The sequence below is a fragment of the Anomaloglossus baeobatrachus genome, chromosome 2 (assembly GCF_048569485.1).
Source record: "Anomaloglossus baeobatrachus isolate aAnoBae1 chromosome 2, aAnoBae1.hap1, whole genome shotgun sequence".
In the NCBI taxonomy this organism is placed as follows: Eukaryota; Metazoa; Chordata; class Amphibia; order Anura; family Aromobatidae; genus Anomaloglossus; species Anomaloglossus baeobatrachus.
The window spans coordinates 94,990,534-95,010,961 of NC_134354.1; the positions used below are offsets into that span (position 1 = coordinate 94,990,534).

Sequence of the window (20,428 nt, forward strand, 5' to 3'; positions counted from 1 at the left end):
CACCAAAACATTCATCCAACACATAACACGGGAGCTCTACTGTGAAGCCCCGCAGGTGTCGTTGATGCAGTGTCGGTGCAATACCTTCAGGGACTCCACGGTTAGTCTGGATCTGGTCACAGGTAGGGAATCTTCGGTTTTGATCGTGACGCCACTCTCAGATTTGCGGTCAGAGGGGACCGCCACTGCAGGTTAGAGGACGCCTGGGGCTGATGGTGGGTGCAGTCGGGTGTAGTAGCCTCCTGAGAGTGAGGCAAGCCCCAGGGCCCTTTGTAAAGCTGTAGTACCACAAGTCGCAGAATGACCACACACAGGCAGAGTGTCTTTCAGGGTTTTTACTCACTTCAGGTGGCAGGGTGAGTAACCCGGGCGTAACTGAGATGAACCAGGTGGGAACCAGGTATCCTTCCGGCTGACTGTATGAGGGTGACTACAAACTCGCCTTCCTTAGCCCTTGGTGGTTTGGGGTGACCCCGACTTTGAGTCCCTATGGGGGTCACCCAGGGAAGATGCTCCAAGCCTCTCTCCCCTTCTTGTTTTGCCGTGTGCTTGTTCCCCGGGCCAGGCCACTCCAGCCTCTTGCCTCCTGTGACCTATGGGCCCTACTTGCGGTTACGTGGCTGCGGCTTTTGGTTGTTGTGGTGTGGGCTGTAAGAGCCCCACACCGGCAGGTTTAGCAGGGAAAGGTGAATCTATCCTCGCTTCGGGATCTGCCGCCCGGTTGGGCCTGGTGCTCTCTAGAAGTCTCCTTACTTCCCACTCCGTGCACTCTCTAGCTGAAGCTGGCTTTCAGGCAGCACTCCTAGTTGACCGTTCTCCCCCGTCTGTAGTCACTGCGCGGGCGCTGTTAGACAGCATCAGCCCCACAGGTCTGCTCCTCACTGAGCCCTCTGGAGTTCTCCTTCTAACTGACTCACTGCCCCTCCTCTCCTGTTCTTGCCTACGCCACCTAGCAACCAGACTCTCTTACCACACCCCTTGAGAGGAGATGGAGGCTCTACCCCCTCCACTATTCCAGTGAAGGTGAAGGCTTGCCCCCTCCTGGGATCCCCAGGGGTCCTCTCAAAGGTACATGTGTGAGACCTGATCACTATGCGCCTGTGTTCCACACCCCTGTCAGCCATCTGGATTACCTGTATTGTACTGTCCCCAGCATGGGTGCAGTACTCAGTGGTGCCTGACCAGGTCAGGGGCGCCACACTACCACTGGGACCGGGGTAGGGTAGGTACTGGGGTGGCCATCATTAGGTATGGGACCTTTTGCCCACTAGTTCAGGAGTCCGGAAGGCAGGACTTCCACAGGGGAAGTCAGTCAGAAGTTGGCTCCGAGCGCAGCAAGCGTCTGGAGGGACTCAAGAACTAGCAAGAAAGGACACGGCTAGTTCGGGGCCCGTGGTCTGGATCTGGGAGCTCGACCCGGGTTCTTAGGAAGGAAGGTGGATCCCAAGGTTCGTGGGAGTGCCGAAGGCACCCGTGAACTGTTCCACGGCCCAGGAGCTGAGGTGGAGAGAAACCATTGAAAGGAGACACGCAGAAGGAAACATCGGACTTGACCTGCAAAGTATCTGGTATCGGCTGAGGCCGATCACAGCGGGATATGGCACACAAAGGGCAGAGTGACTTCAGTGAGTAAAGAGAACTTGAACGGCACCCTCACCATTGCGCCCCTCCGCCATAGGCGAGCACTACTACCTCCATCGTCCTCCCTGGGGCCTAGCTCTACCTATGGAGAGCTGAAACACCAGAGCTGCATCACCATCTGCCCCAGAAGAGAAAGCAACCGCAGCGGCGGCTCACACTGGCCGCACACCACAGGTGGCGTCACGAACCACTACCTCCATCATCCCCATCCCAAAGCCCTTATTGACACCGGACAAAGTCATGGAACCAGGCAAGGCCACTGTGGCGACCCAGGAGAAGAACCACGGCCCGGTATCGGCTAACCTCCGACCCCATGGGTGCGCCACATGCTTGGCAATTTCAGATCTTCCATATAATTCAGTCAAGCGAGTCAGAGGAGATATCACATTTATTGAACAATGATGGCATGTCCTATAGATTTATGATACATGTCCCAGATAAGACAACTTACTACATATTATTTATATTTTATCCTCTATACTATAACTTTTTGAATGTGTGATCCTGGGAATGGAGCTCTAGAACCTGTTCTTCAGAGCCTCCTCTTGAATAAAGTGGAAGTGTGCATACCCAATCTTCACTACTCTCATTGTCTATTGGACTGCTGGGAATAGTGGAGAGCTGTACTTGGGTTTTCTTCATCAGTCCTATAGACAATGAATAGAAAATAAGTAGAAGATATGCACCTCCGCTCCCTTCAAGACAGAATTCCGCAGAACCAGCTGCAAGAGCTCCTTTATCAGGACCTCTTGGATCCCAGCAGTCGGACCCCCTGCAATCACTAAGTTATGCCCTATCTATGGAATAGGGGATAACTTGTTGTTTATCATTGCCAGGAACCTAGTCTGCCCATGTGAAAGGCACAGGCTGTCATCAATAGTAATATGTAGACGATATCTAATGGGATAAACTGCTTGATTTGATTGATTACCAATTATGTCAGATGCAGTTCTTGATGTGTATGTGGCGCCCCTGACCTGGTCAGGCGCCACTGAGTACTGCACTTATGCTGGGTCAGTACTTTCAGGTAATCCTAAAGGCTGGAATAGGGTGTGTACGCCACAGACACATAGTGACCAGGTCTCCCACACCTTTACAGGGGACCCTTGGGCAGACCATAGAGGGGGCTGGCCTCCATATCTCAGCAAGGGGTGTAGAGGAGGGCCTGGAAGCCAAGGTTGCAGAGGCTAACAGAAAAGGAGGAGGAGAGCCAGTCTGCTGGTAGACGCAGTCGAGTGCAGACACTAGTCAGACCCTGCACGTGTGGTAACTGGGTGCGGGGGAGAACGGTTGCCACAGGGTCAGTCTGAAAGATGCTGAAGAGAGTCAGTCGGTCGAGTACAGGGACTCCTCGGGACTTGGCACGCACGGGGAACAGGTCCCTAGAGTGGATGTCCATTTACTGATCTGCTAGACCTGCCGGTGAGGGTACTAGAGGTACCTCACCAACCATACAGAGTCCGAGCCTCAGCAGCAACGAGGGAGCCAGTAAGAGGGATCGAGCCAGAAGCTATCTCACTTGGTCCATGCTGCCGGCAAACGGGCCAGAAAGGGGAGAAAAGGCAGTAGCGACTTCCCTGGATGAATCCCACGGTACTACAAGTCAGGGGTTATCCGAAACAAGAAGTGCTAAGAAGGCGAGCTAACGGTTACCCTTAGACCAGCCTGAAGGATACCTGATTTCACCTGGTTAATCTCAGCATCGCCCGGGTACCTCACAATAACAACCAAATGTGAGTAAAACAAGTTACAAGACATTTTTGGACTGAGACTGAGTTATTCTGGAACCTGTTGTTCTACACACCCGAGCCCCTGGGGCCAGCCTCACTCACAAGAGGCCACACCATCTAACTGCAGACTCCATCAGTCCCAGATGCTCGTTAAAACTGCAGTGGCGGTCACCCATATCCCTGACCGCAAACTGTGAGTGGCGTCACAACTCAGATACAAGTAACCTGACATACCTGTTGCCAGAAATACCAACGTGCAGACCCTGTGGCATCCCGGAAGGTGGAGTGAAGTCCCTGAGGCAACCGCTGCAGGTGGGCGGCTCATGTACATGTTTTCCTCCTGTGCCGTGTGTGTGTATATATATATATATATATATATATATATATATATATATAATATTATACCCACACATATATATATTTCCATATATATATATATTTATTATAATATATATATATATATATATATATATATATATATATATATATATATATATATATATATATATATATATATATATATATATAAAATATGGCTGTGTTTATACACTGTCACTGTTTTCTGGACTCGCTCCAGAATTTGGTTGCAAAAACGATCACAACCTGTGTGTGTGATTGCAGCCTCCATGTAAGAGAGAGAATGTGCAGCGTCCAGCCCGGCCTTCCAGGTCGGGCAACAGAACGTTGCTCTTCACATGCTCTGACACTTGTTGTTCAGTCTTCCCGCCTGTTGTTCCTGGGGTCTGTTCTTGGCATGAGCTGAATAGATGTTCTGTCATTGCCAGGAATGTTCCAGCCACACGGGGGGAAGGGGGGGGGGGGGGATGATAGACATCTAAGGCCAGATAGATGCACATGAGCGTATTATATTTAAAAAAAAAACCAAAAAAAAAACAGAAAAGGGGGACTTGGAAATTGGATGCCATTACTGTTTTCTGTTTTTGCTTTTTTTGTTTTGTTTTCCTGCACTCAGACTTGAATGGGTCTCATCTATTTCAGAGTAAATTCTCAGCATGCTGAGATTTTTCACAGGCGGATCCTTTCCATGAAACAAAATGGTCATCCGCACTGCCTGATTGATTAACATCGGTCTGAGTGCTGTTATTTATATGATCGTCTCACCCAGCTCTAATATGAGGGGCTTCTGATAAGTCTTTGGCTTTACCCAGAAAGAAACGAGATAGATGATGAAACTTTACATTTATTCCACATACTTTCCACTGATGTCAACACACGTCTTGCATTGGTATTCCAAGTTCTGTAAGCCTAGCAAAAAGAAGGATTTCGGTTGTGCCTCAAACAAGGTATCCGTAGCAGCCATGGCATCAGAAATGGTGTGAAATTTGGTTCCTTTCAGGTGTTTCTTCAGGTTTGGAAACAGGATAGTTTGAGGGAGCTAGATCTGGTGAATAAGGTGCGTGGTCAACCAGATGGAAGCCCAGCTCTGCCAGTTTTGCTGTGGTTGCTTGTGTAGTGTGAGTGGAGGCGTTGTCTTGCAGGAACAAGATTCCTTTGGATAGCTTGCCGCGCCTTTTGGCCTTCAGAGCTGCCTTCAATTGGTCCAAATGTTCAATGTAATATCTTGCACTGATGGTGGAACGCTTGAAGGTAGTCCACTAGCCGCACGCCCTCCTTATCCCAGAACACAGACGCCATCACCTTTTAGTGGCTGATTTTTGCACCCTGAACTGTTTTGGACGAGGAGAACCACTGTGCCTCCACTCATTTGACTGCTCCTTGTTTTCAGGCTCATACAAATAAATCCAGGTCTCATCCATAGTGACCAGACGATCTAGGAAGTTCTTATCAGTCTGGAAACACTGACAAATGGACCGGGAAGTTTTCACTCGCATGCTTCTCTGATCTGTTGTCAAACATTTGGGAACCCACTTTACAGATAGCTTCCTCATGTCCTAGTGTTCATGGACAATGGCACAAACATGTTCACAGGAAATCCCCATGATGTCTGCTATTGCTTTAGCTAAAATTTGTTGATTCTCCAGTATGAGGTTGTGCACAGCATCGACGATCTCCGGAACAACAACCACTCTTGGTCGTCCAGGACGGTCCTCGTCATTGGTGCTGAAGTGGCCCGTTTTAAATTTGGCAACCCAGTTCTTAACGATAATTGATTAGGTGAGTAATTTTGATCGTTAATGGTCGTTCCTTCATTTCACACGTAATGACGTCGCTAATGAGGCCGGATGTGCGTCACGAATTCTGTGACCCCCAGCGACATCTCGTTAGAGATGTCGTTGCGTGTAAAGCCCCATTTAGACTCCGCCATTTTGTTTTCCCGCTTGCGTAGGACACTGTTGCCATAAGCAACAAACACAAAATTTTGAAAAACTATTGGACACAAGGCTTTCATGTGATATAAGATTTGTTACCATAGAAACAAAAAAAGATCACAAAGCCAAAGACTTATCAGCTGCCCATCGTAGTCTAGATAATTATCTCTTTAAGCAAATCTGTGCAAGGGGCACAGTAGTCGTGGTCTGTGTCGTGTCTAAGTGCAGCCTCCGGGCCCTGCTACATGCAGCTTGTAGGTCTTGTGGACATCTGGGGTTAGTTCACTTACTTGCCACTGGAGTTACTTCAGTTCCTTCTCTTCTGTGGGATCAGATTCAAGCAAGGAGACGACAATAATTAGGGTGTCTTTTTTCCTTAACACAACTTTACTGGTTCTTCATATAGTTACAGCAATTTCAAATTCTTCCTCTCTTCCTTCATGTTGTTCAACGCTTTCTGTATACGTCTATACTGTACTGCTGTTTCTTCTACCGGTTGCGTTCTCACCCAGCAGAATGAGCAAACCCTGACCATGACCTAGGGTCCCAGCTCTACTGTTTCATTCCTCAGGGTCCTGCATACCCCTATGTTCGCCCAGCAGTCCCACTGACCACGGGGACCTGCCCATAGGGGGATTGTGCCACATCTCACTTTCTTCCTCAAGCAGCCATGGTCTCTTAACTTTTCTCTGTCCCACCTACTTGTTTTACAAACTCCTCCCAGGGGCTAAACCTATTCTTTAACCCCTGGTGCACTTGCTGTGGAATGCGGCCAAGGTACCTGGCTCTTGCATCCTAACCAGCAAATTCTATTTACTACCACTTAACCCTCTCCTGCTCACTTGTCCCTACGTTGCACTAAGCCTTCATCTAAAACGTTCTTATTATTCTTCTACTTTACACAATATACTTTGCTCTACAACACACATTAGCAATAAACTTGGGGATCAATAAAACACCATACCCTATCGGCAATTACAACATAACCAGCATTAAATATTGTAAAAAATTATGACAGCCTGAGGCCCCCTTCACATGTCCGTGTTTCCAGACATTAGCATGAGGCCTAGTAAGTAGAGGAAGCACTTGAGGTACTGACCTGAAAATGTGTTTTCTATTCATTCAGGCCACTTTTACATTAAAGTATCAGTCTAGGTAGTAGTGTTTGGCATACAGTAATGAAGTAAGTTTTGTACATAGGGGGAATAATAATTTTTTTCAGATAAAACATAGCTCTTCTCATTTTGCAGCAATGATCGTGCAGGAAAAATACCTTATGAAATTAAACAAGCGCAAAATATCAATTCATTATTTGGACCAAAGGGGAGTAAAGATGCTTATGATGTAATACTGGACCTGCACAACACCACAGCTCACATGGGAGCCACACTCATCCTCGAGAACTCAAGAGATGACTTCACTATACAGATGTGTAATTACATTCAGGTAATGGCGAGATCAGAGATACATATAGGCACTGGGCATGCAAGAGACTAGGTTGTAGTATTCTGCTTTTCATGATCTCTATTCATGAGGCTATGACACTTTACCTGGATTTGTCAGATACAAAGGAGATATTTCCTTCCATGACTGTGTAATAGGTAATACATGTGCGTTCAGGGTGGACCTCTTGATCCTCAATATTCCCTGTATTACACTACACAGAATTCCCTTTGTACTTTCCACTTGGGGAAATCTATCTTGATGGTCATGTCTCCTTTGCCTTTGTAAAGGGACAGAGTGGAAAAGAACTGTCCGATATTATATGCTATTACGTGTTTGGTTGCTTGAGGGTTTGGTGGGAGGGCATTGGGTATCACTGTTTCAGGCTTAATTCCGCAATTGAAATTTATTTTTTTTTTTATCTTTTTTTTAATCTTTACAGTCACTTTATCTTTTTTTGTTGTATTTGATGTTTTATAGCACCAAATTCATCCCAACAGCACATTTTACGCACAGTAAAAAATGCTTATTTTTGCCTTCAACCTTTTTTTTATTTTTTTATTTATTTATTTATTTATTTTCATTTTATGTAAAAATTCCCATGTTCCTCTAAAAGGTCACAAAAATTCAGATCTACAGTACAGACCTTCTCATTCAAAGAGTTTTTTTTTTTATTTTCATGACTGAAAATTGTAGATTCACATTGAAGGCATCAAAACTATGAATTAACACATGTGGAATGAAATACTTAACAAAAAAGTGTGAAACAACTGAAAATATGTCTTCTATTCTAGGTTCTTCAGAGTAGCCACCTTTTGCTTTGATTACTGCTTTGCACACTATTGGCATTCTCTTGATGAGCTTCAAGAGGTAGTCAGCGGAAATGGTCTTCCAACAGTCTTGAAGGAGTTCCCCGAGATGCCTAGCACATGTTGGCCATTTTGCCTTCACTCTGCGGTCCAGCTCACCCAAACCATCTCGATTGTGTTCAGGTCTGGTGTAGCACCCCATTACTCTCCTTCTTACTCAAATAGCCTTTAGACAGCCTGGAGGTGTGTTTGGGGTCATTTTCCTGTTGAAAAATAAATGATGGTCCAACTAAACGCAAACCAGATGGAATAGCATCCCGCTGCAAGATGCTGTTGTAGCCATGCTGGTTCAGTATGCCTTCAATTTTGAATAAATCCCCAACAGTGTCACCAGCAAAGCACCCCCACACCATCACACCACCACCTCCATGCTTCACGGTGGGAAACAGGCACGAGGAGTCCATCCGTTCACCTTTTCTGCGTCGCACAAAGACACGGTGGTTGGATCCAAAGATCTCAAATTTAGACTCATCAGACCAAAGCACAGATTTCCACTGGTCTAATGTCCATTCCTTGTGTTCTTTAGCCCAAACAAGTCTCTTCTACTTGTTGCATGTCCTTAATGGTTTCCTAGCAGCTATTTTACCATGAAGGCCTGCTGAACAAAGTCTCCTCTTAACAGTTGTTCTAGAGATGTGTCTGCTGCTAGAACTCTGCTTGACCTGGTCTCCAATCTGAGATATTGTTAACCTGCGATTTCTGAGGCTGGTGACTCGGATAAACATATCCTTCGCAGCAGAGGTGACTCTTGGTCTTTCTTTCCTGGGGCGGCCCTCATGTGAGCCAGTTTCTTTGTAGCGTTTGATGGTTTTTGCCACTGCATTTGGGGACATTTTCAAAGTTTTCCCAATTTTTCGGACTGAATGACCTTCATTTCTTAAAGTAATAATGGTCACTCGTTTTTCTTTACTTAGCTGTTTTTTTCTTGCCATAATACAAATTCTAACAGTCTATTCAGTAGGACTATCAGCTGTGCATCCACCAGACTTCTGCACAACACAACTGATGGTCCAAACCCCATTTATAAGGCAGGAAATTCCACTTATTAAACCTGACAGGGCACACCTGTGAAGTGAGAACCATTTCCGGTGACTACCTTTTGAAGCTCATCAAGAAAATGCCAAGCATCTGCAAAGCAGTAATCAAAGCAAAAGGTGGCTACTTTGAAGAACCTAGAATAGAAGACATATTATCAGTTAACACTTTTTTGTTAATTATTTCATTCCACATGTTTTAATTCATAGTTTTGAAGCCTTCAATGTGATTCTACAATTTTCAGAGTCATGAAAATAAAGAAAACGCCACCCACAATGTCACACAGAAGAAATAAAATACATGAATAAGTGACTTAAAAAAGACACACAAGAGAAAAGATAACTATAGTGCGTATATATATATATATATATATATATATATATATATATATATATATATATATATATATATATATATATATATATATATATATATATATATATATATATATATATATAAATATATTTGTGTTTAAAATGGGGGTGTGAAGCCCCACAAGTGCTGTCGGTGCATTACCTTCAGGGACTCCACGTAGCTGGATCTTGTCACAGGTAGGAAACCTTCTTTTAGGATTGTCGTGACGCCACTCTCAGAATTGCGGTCAGTGGGGACCGCCACTGCAGATTAAGGGATGCCTGGGGCTGATGGTGGGTGCAGCCAGTTGTAATAGCCTCCTGAGAGTGAGGCAAGCCCCAGGGCCCTGTGTAGAACCACAAGGCGCAGAATAACTCCACACAAGCAGAATGTCTTTCAGGGGTTTTACTCACAGAAGGTGGCAGGGTGAGTAACCCGGGCGTAGCTGGGATGAACCAGGCTGGAACCAGGTATCCTTCAGGCTGACTGATGAGGGTGGCTACCGACTCGCCTTCCTTAGCCCTTCTGTGGTTTGTGGTAACCCCGACTTTTAGTCCCTATGGGGGTCACCCAGGGAAGTAGCTGCTCCCCTCGTTTGTTTGCCGTTTGCTTGTCGCCTGGACCAGATCACTCCAGCTGCTTGCCTCCTGTGAACTATGGGCCCTAACTGTGGCTACGTGGCTGCGGCTTTTGTGGTGTTGTGGCGTGGGCTTTAAGGGCCCCACACCGGCAGGTTTAGCAAGGAAAGGTGGATCTATCCCCGCATCGGGATCTGCCGCCCGTTTGGGCCTGGTACTCCCTGACAGTCTCCGTACTTTCCACTACGCTGCTCTCTCTCCAGCTGTGTGTGGTGTTCGGGCAGCACTACCAGGTGACCGTTCTCCCCCGTCGGTAGTCACTGCGCGGACGCTGTTAGACTGCAACAGCTCCAGGGTCTGCTTCTGCTCTTCCTGAGCTGCACACTAAACTGGCTCACTACTCCTCCTCTCCTGTCTGAGCTCCACTTCCATGCTCCTCACTCCTCCACACTCTGCTTCAGACTGTTTACTCCTCCTTCTCTCTTCCCCTTGTGCCTGCCTACGCCACCTAGCAACCAGGCTCTCTACCACACCCCTTGAGTGGAGATGGAGGCTCCGCCCCCTCCACTCCTCAAGTGGAGGTGAAGGCTTTGCCCCCTCCTGGGATCCCCAGGGGTCCTCTCAAAGGTACATGTGTGAGACCTGATCACTATGCGCCTGTGTAGTCACACCTCGGTCAGCCTTCTGGATTACCTGTTTGTACTGTCCCCAGCATGGGTGCAGTACTCAGTGGTGCCTGACCAGGTCAGGGGCGCCACATTCCCCCTTAGTTATCACCAGCACGTCCTCGGGCTGCAAGACAACATTTTAAAATGCATAAAACAGTAAAACATCGTAAAACTTTTAAAACCACCAGGTACCATACATCACCACCCTCCACCCACAAGTCCGTTAACCCACCCTAAACCCCTTTCAGGAGGCAGGTCACCGGTTTCTTTTGGTAACCAGGTCTGGGCCATCCACTTCCCCAGACCTTTCCTCCAATCTTCCTCTCCCATTGGCCGCGCCTTCAGCCACTTCTGGCAGGATGTAGAGGCGGCTTTCATGGTCTAGTGGTCTTCAGGGCATACCTGGCCTGGTGAAGCCGCGCCTTCAGCCACTTCTGGCAGGATCCAGAGGCGGCCTTCACGGTTGGTGCTGACCAGGTACCCTCTTTGTGGTGGAGAGCCAGGCCCCATAAACAGGCATGCTCCCTGGTTGCAGGCGAGCCAAGGCCCCATAAACAGACATGCTCCCTGGTTGCAGGCGAGCCAAGCCCCTAAACAGGCTGGCTCTGGTGGTGGTACCTCTGGGGTAACTATTTACACTGCGAGAGTTTGTGGCTATAGCCAGTTCATAGCCTTAAGGTTCATGGGTTTCTCACATTAGTTCATGTGGGCGCATTTCTTAAACATTAACGTTGCAAACTGGTCAAAACTGTAACTTGCTGTACTTCTTTCTTTACTTTACGCAGATTCCTCCTTACCAGGGCTTGGGCCTGTAGGGCTGCGGCACCTGTTGTTTTCTTCATCCCAGCGGGAATACGGCAGCATCTCTGGCGCAGGGCATGGATCCACTGCTGATGGCTCCGGGGTCAGTTCCTCAGCTTCCTGGCCTCCTCTCCCCCTTAGTTCTTCGGAGCACTCCTGTTGTGGCAGCGCCGGGGATGGGTGGTCATCAACAGGCCCGGGCGGGGGACTCTTTGGCGTGGTTGCTGCAGAAGTCGCCTTGGGGGTGTGCGGAGGGAGCAGGTACCGATCCACCATCTCCTGTGGGAACTGGGCCTCTAGGTCAGCCTTCAGCTTCCAGTATTCGGGGTCCTCTCCTATCAGGGACTTCCTAGCAGGGACTTCCTTAGACTGGGGAGCGGTGTCTGCTCTGGCCTTGCAGGCCGGGGTAAACAGTGGTACATTCTGGTCTTGGCGGGCCGCGCCTGACATGGCGGCGGCCTGGTCTTGGCGGGCCGCGCCCTGCATGGCGGCGGCCTGGATCAGCGTTGCAGTTTCAATCAGGGTCGCAGCTGGAGTCTTAGCGGGCGTCGCTACTATGGCCGGTTCTTGGCGGGCCGGGCAGGGCATCGCTGCGGCGGCCTGGATGGGCGTCGCAGCTGCGATGGGATCTGTGCAGGCTGGGCTGGGCGTCGCTGCAGCGATCGGAGCTTGGCGGGCCGCACCTGGCGTGGCTGCGGCCTGATTCAGCACCTCGCCTGCGGCGTGGATGAGCGTCGCTGCTGCGGTGGGGTCTTGGCGGGCCGGGCCTAGCATGGCGGCGGCCTGGGTCAGCGTCACACCTGCGGCGTGGATGAGGGTCGCGGCGGCAGCCGGATCTTTGCGGGCCGGGCAGGGCATCTCTGCGGCGGCCTGGGCTTGGCGGGCCGCACCTGGCGTGGCTGCGGCCTGGTTCAGCGTCGCCGGGCGCCTCTTCAGGGACCGCGGGCGTGGCAGCAGGGGTCGGGGCACTCGCGCTGGCAGGATCAACACTGGACTCACCCATCGGTGGTATCATCGGGGTCTGAGTCGTCGCCGTCCGGTCTGGCACTCGTCGCGCAGCTTTTTCCTCATAGGCCTGCACCGCGGCAGCCATCTCCAGAAGCTCCATGCGTTCCTCTCTGATCTGCTCCACGACCCGGGTCTCCAGTCGGTCGCAGAACTGGGCAAGCTCCCGATACCACCAGGCAGCGGAGCCTGGTTCTGGGTTTCTGCGTTCAGACGCCATTTCCTCTGCGCCTTCTTCTGCACGATTTCCCAGCAGTGGACTCGTCGCTGCCTCCAGTAGCAGGCTCTTCAGTTTCTGCTCTGCCTCTTCCAGCAGCAGGCTTCTGGCTCCCTTTCTGTCCCGACGTCTCTGAACGCCTCCGCTCTCTTCACTTGCGAGGTCAGAACTCTGCAGGGGATCTCTGGGTAGCCACACCTCTTCGTGGGCGGTAACTTCTCCCAGCGCGGGCTGCTGTTGTTTTTCAGCGCGCTTTTCATGGTGGCAATATGGCGGCGCTTCCAATTTTCCAAGCGGACCGCCCAGGCACATGGTCACCTGTCTGGACAGGTCTAGTCCTTATCCTGTTCGTGACGCCAGATGTGAAGCCCCACAAGTGCTGTGTCGGTGCATTACCTTCAGGGACTCCACGTAGCTGGATCTTGTCACAGGTAGGAAACCTTCTTTTAGGATTGTCGTGACGCCACTCTCAGAATTGCGGTCAGTGGGGACCGCCACTGCAGATTAAGGGATGCCTGGGGCTGATGGTGGGTGCAGCCAGTTGTAATAGCCTCCTGAGAGTGAGGCAAGCCCCAGGGCCCTGTGTAGGTGTGTAGAACCACAAGGCGCAGAATAACTCCACACAAGCAGAATGTCTTTCAGGGGTTTTACTCACAGAAGGTGGCAGGGTGAGTAACCCGGGCGTAGCTGGGATGAACCAGGCTGGAACCAGGTATCCTTCAGGCTGACTGATGAGGGTGGCTACCGACTCGCCTTCCTTAGCCCTTCTGTGGTTTGTGGTAACCCCGACTTTTAGTCCCTATGGGGGTCACCCAGGGAAGTAGCTGCTCCCCTCGTTTGTTTGCCGTTTGCTTGTCGCCTGGACCAGATCACTCCAGCTGCTTGCCTCCTGTGAACTATGGGCCCTAACTGTGGCTACGTGGCTGCGGCTTTTGTGGTGTTGTGGCGTGGGCTTTAAGGGCCCCACACCGGCAGGTTTAGCAAGGAAAGGTGGATCTATCCCCGCATCGGGATCTGCCGCCCGTTTGGGCCTGGTACTCCCTGACAGTCTCCGTACTTTCCACTACGCTGCTCTCTCTCCAGCTGTGTGTGGTGTTCGGGCAGCACTACCAGGTGACCGTTCTCCCCCGTCGGTAGTCACTGCGCGGACGCTGTTAGACTGCAACAGCTCCAGGGTCTGCTTCTGCTCTTCCTGAGCTGCACACTAAACTGGCTCACTACTCCTCCTCTCCTGTCTGAGCTCCACTTCCATGCTCCTCACTCCTCCACACTCTGCTTCAGACTGTTTACTCCTCCTTCTCTCTTCCCCTTGTGCCTGCCTACGCCACCTAGCAACCAGGCTCTCTACCACACCCCTTGAGTGGAGATGGAGGCTCCGCCCCCTCCACTCCTCAAGTGGAGGTGAAGGCTTTGCCCCCTCCTGGGATCCCCAGGGGTCCTCTCAAAGGTACATGTGTGAGACCTGATCACTATGCGCCTGTGTAGTCACACCTCGGTCAGCCTTCTGGATTACCTGTTTGTACTGTCCCCAGCATGGGTGCAGTACTCAGTGGTGCCTGACCAGGTCAGGGGCGCCACAGGGGCGAATGCAATAATCGGGGCCTTTTTTTGCTGTGTACTTTCTCTTCCACAAATGCTTCTAAAAAAGGTACATAGACAATATTTCAAGATGACTGAGACCTTTGTTGACATGGAAAGGGCAGGGTTCAGGTTGGGATTTTCTTTTATTTAATTTGCCATATTAGATACGTCTTTGTAATATAATTGTAGTTTTTTGGGGTTTTTTTTCTTATGTACCACAGACTTCCATGGCTCCTGTACCTTGTTCTGTGTTATTAATTGAACATCCTGGAGTCAAATATGCAACAACTCGCTCAATAGCAAAGCATCCTATAGGTAAGTGATCCTGGGCTCTTCTAAAAGTACATGTTTCAGGGGGCAATTTTTTTTTCACTTAAATGCATGTATTGTGAGCCAAAATAATTTTTGCAATTAGGTTTTATTAACAATTATGCACTGTTTGCCTTTTATAGCCGTTGTGTTGCACTGTCTATTGCACACTACAGAATGAAATTAACTAAAAATTAGGGATGAGCAGACCCATGGAAGTTCTGGTTCAGCGAGAGTTTAGTTAAAAGTTCAGTTTGGGACCTGGAGTTAACTCCAAACCCCATATAAGTCAAAGGAGACCCGAACTTCTGTGCTGTAAATTGGTCATAGTAAGGGTTTGGGGCCTGCAAAAGGAAGCAAACTGGGGGCAATTGCCCTGCAAACATATGGATAGGCAATAAATAAAACAAATCATGACGTGGGGTCCCCCCTATTTTTTGAAAACCAGCGCAGGGAAAGCCGGCTAGCTGCACACTGCAGCAGTCTGCTGTACCGTGGATGGTTATCAAAAATTTTTTTTTTTTTGTAATTTTATTTTAATAATTTAAAAAAACAAAAAACACAACCAGCCAAGGTAAAACAGACAGCTGGGGGCTGATATTCTTTAGATTATAATAATTATTATTTTTCAAATTAGTGTGTGTGTGTGTGTGTGTGTGTGTATATGTGTGTGTGTGTATGTATATATGTATATATATATATATATATATATATATATATATATATATATATATATATATATATATATATATATATATATATATATATATATATATATATATATATGTGTATATGTATGTTTTTTTTTTCCGTGTGTGTCTTTTCTGTTTTTTTAAGTTTACACTTACCGTGATAGCAATGGGGTGTCTGATAGACCCTATCCAATTACTAACCCCTGGGCTTGATGACTTGAGGCCAGCTGTCAATTCATAGCTGCTGTCAAACCCAAAAGTATTACCCTGATTGTCACCGCACCTATTTGGAAGCTGTTTGTCCACACACACACACACACACACACACACACACACACACACACACACACACACACACACACACACACTGTATGTCCCACATTACAGCACACCCTCCCCCACACACACCCGATCATGCACACGCACCACAAATTCACCGCATACACACTGGCTGGGGTGGGTCACAGCTGGGGACAGTGAACAACAGAGTAGGAATTTCTGTCCCTGTGGCTGATTTTAGAATGTATATTTTTTTCATCAGTGTGAAGGCCTTATACAATAGGTTTTATTACTCACAATACACCCTATTCTATGGCTCTTTGTACACTTTATGGCAGCACAACATTGAGAGTATGTATCAGCCAAGGTACCACACAGGTATTTTCCAAAATAAGGTCACTATACACGATAGATAAATTAGATTTTATGGGATCACTGATCTTCTAATATGCATGGGGGTTTCCTGACTCTTCTACTACAGATGTTGTCCAGGGATCCAGCAGGATCCAGTCTTTCACCAACTGATCATGTTGTTTTGGCATCCACTCTCATAAAAAACACAGGAGCCCATCTTTATGAGAAATGATCTTAAAAGGAACCTGTCAGCAGATTTGAGGCCTATGAGCTGCGGCCACCACCAGTGGGCTCTTATATACAGTATGTTAGAATGCTATATATAAGAGCCCAGGCCGCCGTGTAGAACGTAAAAATGACTTTATGATACTTACCTAAATGGTCGCTGTGGTGGAGTTGGGTCATATGGGCGTCTTCGTTCTCCGGTACCGGCGCCTCCTCTTTCGGCCATCTTCGTCCTCCTTCTGAAGCCTGTGTGCATGACGCGTCCTACGTCATACACACTTGCCGATCCTGCGCAGGCGCACTACAATACCTTGATCGAAGTGCGCCTGCGCAGGACCTCAATGCTGACGAGTGTGAATGACATAGGACGCGTTATGCACCCTGGCTTCAGAAGAAGGGCAACAGAGATGGCCGAAAGACGAGGCGCCGACACCAGAGAACGGAGACGCCCATATGACCCAACTCCACCGCAGCGACCTTTTAGGTGCGTATTATAAAGGGATTTTTACATTCTACACAGCGGCCTGGGCTCTTATATTCAGCATGTTAGAATGATGTATAAGAGCTTAGTGGTGGTGGCCGCAGTTTATAGTCACCAAATCTGCTGACCGGTTCCCTTTAAGGCTGGTTGCTCTTTAATGTTCATCGGGGCCAAAACAAACTCTTAGCACAGTGGTCGGATTGAGGGCAGCTTAAATCATAATTTAGTAAGCACTGCACACATAGCTTGTATTTAATGATATGTACAGTGAGGCATTGTTTTTCTTGAATACCTCTACATAGAAAGTAATGAGAATATTGCATTAAGTGAAAAAGAATCTGCTTGGTATCTTGTTTCCACAAAATAATTTTTTGTTTCAAATATATCGTAGAGATCAGTGAATATATATGTAAGGGGTGGACGGATCCCTTACAAGGAGGCGCAGTTTCCCCCCCCTGAAGACACCCCACGCTGGGGTTGTTAAAAACTTTTAATTGTGTTTTACTGTGTTTATGGGTTTTCCCCCCCTAGAGCCCGGGAAACAGTGCAGGAGAGAGGAGGAGCCGACAGCTTAGGGGGGAGGGTGAGAGGTTAGTGAGTCAGTTGATTCCGTGACGGGGGAGAAGGAGCAACGGGGGCAGAGTGTGGGAGCTATGGTGGCAGCTAGCAAAAGAAAGGAGAAGGAAAGTGTCCTAGTCGGTGAAACAGAGTTGTGTGGGTCAAATCTGCGGTAGCCGGAGCGGGAGCCCAGGTGAAGAAAACTAGAGTAGCCGGGCAAGGTCCCCTGAGAAGAGAAGACAGGAACAGTTTTTCCCCGGCAGGAATTGTGATTGAGTGTTACAAGATTCGTGCATTGACCCTGTTGTGAAACTATGTGCAATAAAATGCCGTTTGGTTCAACTGATGCCCGCCTGCAGAATCTTCCTGCGTCTGTCAGCGTGCTCCCTTCATCCACACTCTGCCCCACAAAACAATCCCCTGTCCCAATAGTGATGGCGGGGCCGGAGGTTAGCCTGTCACCTAAAGGGGCCACGACTACAACCCCCGAGGCACCCCCGGCACCCCGTTCCATGTGGCGTAGTCGGCAGGATGCAGATTATCTACGGGGGTCCCGATCCCTGAATACGAAGACCAAGTGGTGCCTAAGGCGTTGGACCAGGCACAAGATGGCGCTAAGATGGCCGCCGTCTTCACGAACACAGTGAGCGTACGGAAAATTGGCGCCAAACGAAAAACCCTGAGCTGGCCGGCGAAGAAAAAGAAGTGCAGAGTGCGCCGCCCAAAGAGGGGAGGTACCGGCTCCAAAATGCTGATGAAGACTAGAGACGCGGCAGGTGCTACAGAGAAAAAGAGGCGTCGCCTATGCTGGGTTGACCTGGTGAGCGAGACTGGGGGTGGAGTGTATACAAGAGCGGGAAAACAAGGCCCGCCTCCACCTTCCCCAGCATCTCCACCGTCCCCGGCGCCATTACAGGAAGAGCTGCAAGAGACACCAACTCAGCAACTGACTCTAAGTGAGATGGAGACTCAGACAAAGCAGCGATCTGCAGCGGGCGCGCTGGTGGCAACCAGCCTGGGAAGAGGACGCCCGAGGCAGAGTGTAGCCGAGGAGGCACTTACCATTAAGCTACCGGCTGTGTCAGGAGGTCCGGAGCGGCCCGCAAAAGTTACATGGGTCACTTCGTGGGATGCCGTGACCGGTGAAACATCCACTGAAGTCCGGGCCACCTACAAGACGCAACTGCAGCCGGGAAGCGAGACACTGGGAATACCCCTCCAGAGTCCGGAGGTGGTTACGCCGGTCAAGGTAGGACCTCTAGCCCCCACAGAAGTTCTGGCCCCGGGGGAGCAACATGCCCTGGAGTTTGAAGAAGACGAGTGGGGATTTTTCTGGGAGCCGGTGAAGCCGGCGCCCCTAACCCGACGACAGTCCCCGCCGCCTGAGGTAGACCCGGTGTGAGAAAGGCTGCTGGCCGAGACCGTGGCCCGGGAGATGATGGCCGGTCCCCTTAGTGAGGAATTTGATTGGCAGTGTAGCATTGGCACCGTGGTCAAGTTCAACCAGGCCGAGGGATACGGGTTCATAGGAGACGATGAGACCGGGGATCACTTCTTTTATAACCGGGTCAATCTGGACATTGAAGGGTTACCCCAACGCCTCCATACACTGTACCCGGGGGAGAAAGTGAAGTTCCGGAGAGAAGTAGGATGCCGGGGCCTATTTGTTGTGGGAGTGACCCGGATGCCCACTGCCCAGGAGGCCGCACAGTGGCAACAAGAGATCGAGTGGGAGGAATGTCAGTACCGGAGATGTACGCAGCAGAGACCGGTGCTGGCTGAGACTTGTCGGCCAAGAAATACGCTGGCGGTGTCGCCAGAAGTGATTACAGGACCGGTAGCTGAGCCGGAAAAGGGAACGCCGGCGGTATTGGCGATTCACCAGAGTATGGTGACGCACCCGGTGGTCGTTGTTCGGAGTCCACAGCCGTCCCGTCCAGCTACCCCGTCACCTCCGCCGGGAGCCGAGGGGCCAAAACCGGAGACAGAGGAATCGGAGACACCGGTTAACTATGAACCGTTCCGGAGGCTGCGCCGCTTGCCAGGCCAGTCCCTCTCCGATTACGTGAGGGCCCAGCGGGCCAAATGGCTACGTGCCTACCACCCCGTGTGAATCATAGCGACCGTAGGTGGTGGACATATCTGTGCTAAGAACCGGTATTGTTGAAAGAACCGGTGAAGATTTATAGTTGTAACAACGTTCAAGCTACCGAGCCCGGAAGGAGCCTGATGCCGGACTGTGCAAGGACTCCCTCTGTGATGTTGACGGAGACTTTTATTGTCTGCGCTCCCTGCCTACAAAGACCGGGAGTGCTGTGAGAGCCTCCGGGCAGAAGACCAGCCAAGACCGGGAGCGCCTGTTAAAGGCCTCCGGGCAAACCTGCTAAAAAGACCGGGAGCTCCCTGGGAGGGACTCCGGGCACTTGACTTGTGCGGCCGTTGATCGTGTTTTACATGAAGGTTTTAAACTTTTAATAAGAGATTGACTTGCTGGTTAAGATTTTGTTTTTCAGATGCGAGCCTTGCCGGGAGGCTAAGGCAAAAAGAGGGGAGGAATGTAAGGGGTGGACGGATCCCTTATAAGGAGGCACAGTTTTCCCCCCCTGAAGACACCCCACGCTGGGGTTGTTAAAAACTTTTAATTGTGTTTTACTGTGTTTATGGGTTTTCCCCCCCTAGAGCCCGGGTGGGACGGCTGTCCCCATAGAAACAGTGCAGGAGAGAGGAGGAGCCGGCAGCTTAGGGGGGAGGGTGAGAGGTTAGTGAGTCAGTTGATTCCGGGACTGGGGAGAAGGAGCAACGGGGGCAGAGTGTGGGAGCTATGGTGGCAGCTAGCAAAAGAAAGGAGAAGGAAAGTGTCCTAGTTGGTGAAACAGAGTTGTGTGGGTCAAATCTGCGGTAGCCGGAGCGGGAGCCCAGGTGAAGAAAACTAGAGTAGCCGGGCAAGGTCCCCTGAGAAGAGAAGACAGGAACAGTTTTTCCCCGGCAGAAATTGTGATTGAGTGTTACAAGATTCGTGCATTGAGCCTGTTGTGAAACTATGTGCAATAAAATGCCGTTTGGTTCAACTGATGCCCGCCTGCAGAATCTTCCTGCGTCTGTCAGCGTGCTCCCTTCATCCACACTCTGCCCCACAAAACAATCCCCTGTCCCAATAGTGACGGCGGGGCCGGAGGTTAGCCTGTCCCCTAAAGGGGCCACGACTACAACCCCCAAGGCACCCCCGGCACCCCGTTACATGTACACAACTATAAAGAAAAAAATGTTGAATATTGTTTAGTGAAAAATGGTTATTCATGAAAAATAAAATATTAAAG

The 20,428-nt window shown here is 49.6% G+C and overlaps 1 protein-coding gene across 2 annotated transcripts in view; it reads left to right on the top strand.

Moving 5' to 3' along the window:
* Positions 1-20,428, top strand: part of ASPA (aspartoacylase) — a 44,759-nt gene that overhangs the window by 19,120 nt on the left and 5,211 nt on the right. For both annotated transcript variants that reach the window (XM_075335179.1, XM_075335180.1), the window contains 2 exons: positions 6,913-7,108; positions 14,435-14,528. In XM_075335179.1, the coding sequence (XP_075191294.1) occupies positions 6,913-7,108; positions 14,435-14,528 (290 nt within the window). The remainder of the gene's footprint in view (positions 1-6,912; positions 7,109-14,434; positions 14,529-20,428) is intronic.